The sequence below is a fragment of the Penaeus monodon genome, chromosome 21 (genome assembly GCF_015228065.2).
Source record: "Penaeus monodon isolate SGIC_2016 chromosome 21, NSTDA_Pmon_1, whole genome shotgun sequence".
NCBI classification, from domain to species: Eukaryota; Metazoa; Arthropoda; class Malacostraca; order Decapoda; family Penaeidae; genus Penaeus; species Penaeus monodon.
Genome location: NC_051406.1, coordinates 19,179,870 through 19,181,339, shown reverse-complemented (window position 1 = coordinate 19,181,339; position 1,470 = coordinate 19,179,870). Strand labels below are relative to the sequence as shown.

The 1,470-nt window shown below is 49.3% G+C and overlaps 1 protein-coding gene across 1 annotated transcript in view; it reads right to left on the bottom strand.

The window, feature by feature from the left end:
• The window catches only part of LOC119586302 (peroxidase-like), a 37,323-nt gene that overhangs the window by 12,351 nt on the left and 23,502 nt on the right, over positions 1 to 1,470 (bottom strand). Inside the window, exons 3-5 of the mRNA XM_037935008.1 lie at positions 1,268 to 1,430; positions 323 to 503; positions 14 to 151 (exon numbers count right to left, since the gene is read on the bottom strand). Coding sequence (XP_037790936.1) covers positions 14 to 151; positions 323 to 503; positions 1,268 to 1,430 — 482 coding nt within the window. The remainder of the gene's footprint in view (positions 1 to 13; positions 152 to 322; positions 504 to 1,267; positions 1,431 to 1,470) is intronic.

Here is a 1,470-nt window from a genome sequence, read left to right as displayed (position 1 = left end):
TTTGTGGACTCACATAGCACCAACTCGGGAGGGCAGCAGACGCCCTGAGCGCCCCCGTAGAGCGGGCACGAGTCCTTCGGCGCGATGTAGGCGAACTGGGGAGCGCAGGCCACTAGGGGCATGCAGTAGTCTCGGCCAGGGCAACCCTTCGCTGAGGGAGAGAGAGAGGAGGTGGGCGGGGTTAGTAATCGGATCCTTCGAGGATTTGTCTCTTGCTGCCCTTGGATTTACGCCTTCAAACTTCGCGAAATTATATTCATGAAAAAAAGGGAAAATGGAAAAAGATTTGAGAAGCGGTTACGGAGTACCAGGACTTCCATACCAGGGCGTGGTGGGGAGGGGAGGTAGGCGGCGGACACGACGTGCGGCGCGTGTGTCACGTGGGCGAAGATCTGCGGCGCGGGAGTGACATGCAGCGGCTGGGGCGGGAAGGGCGCGGGCGTCACCGACACTCCCTGCAGAGGCGCCTTCGACACCGACGTCTTGTACGGCCGCTTGATTCCCTGGGGTGACTTTGGTATCAGTTCATTGCGCACAGGTACCGTTGGCTAAAGTCTGAACACGAAGTTGTTAACGAGTGCTTTCGAAAAGCCCTCAGAAAACATTGCATAATTTGTACATTTCCACCTTTGTTCTTTTATGATGAAAGATTGCTTTTGAATATTGTATTACGTAAATTTTCTGTATATTTTTTTTTCTCCATTCTCTCATTTTTAATAACCAGTCACAAGCAAGAAGATGCTTTCAATGACGTGCGTTCAGCAAACCAAAGGTGATTTTGCAAATCTACGAATGCCGACATGACAGAACAGCAGACGCTGCATATCGCGTGCAAAAAGGAAGGTGCTTTCATGGCTTCATGAAATCTCAAGTTCATCTCAATGACAAAACTATATCTTATTGGGAAAGAGCTTTTGAAATACATTTGAATAAAAACTGACCCGAAGCTGTCAGGAAATGCAGTCTCTGTACGAGTACTTATGATCAAATTGTGACAGACAAATTCTTTCTCTCCCAAGATTATTGCTTGTTTGTAATGTTAGGTACACTGAGATATTATGTTGTTATTCACCGTGCATCAGGTGCGTACACACACGGGTAGCACACATATAAACGGAGACGATGTCCCTGATCGTCTGATATCAATCAGAACATCCCGCAGCTCCGTTGGCTGCAATACTGGATAATTCAGATATTCATTTACCACTATGTGACTATTACTGCTTCAAAACAGCAACAAGCCCCGAAATCTGACACTATCGCTTACCGTAGTCTTGGACACAGTCGCGTGGGCCGGTTTGTGAGTAGACTTGGAGAGGTGATATGTCTGCGGCACGGGCGTGACTGCGGGCAACGTCGGGCTGGCGGCGTAGATCGAGTAGGGCGTGAAGTAGGCAGTCGGGATATGAGGTGGATACACGCTGTAGGGGCTGAGCAAGGAGAGGAAGAGCGGTGGTCACATTTTGGGAG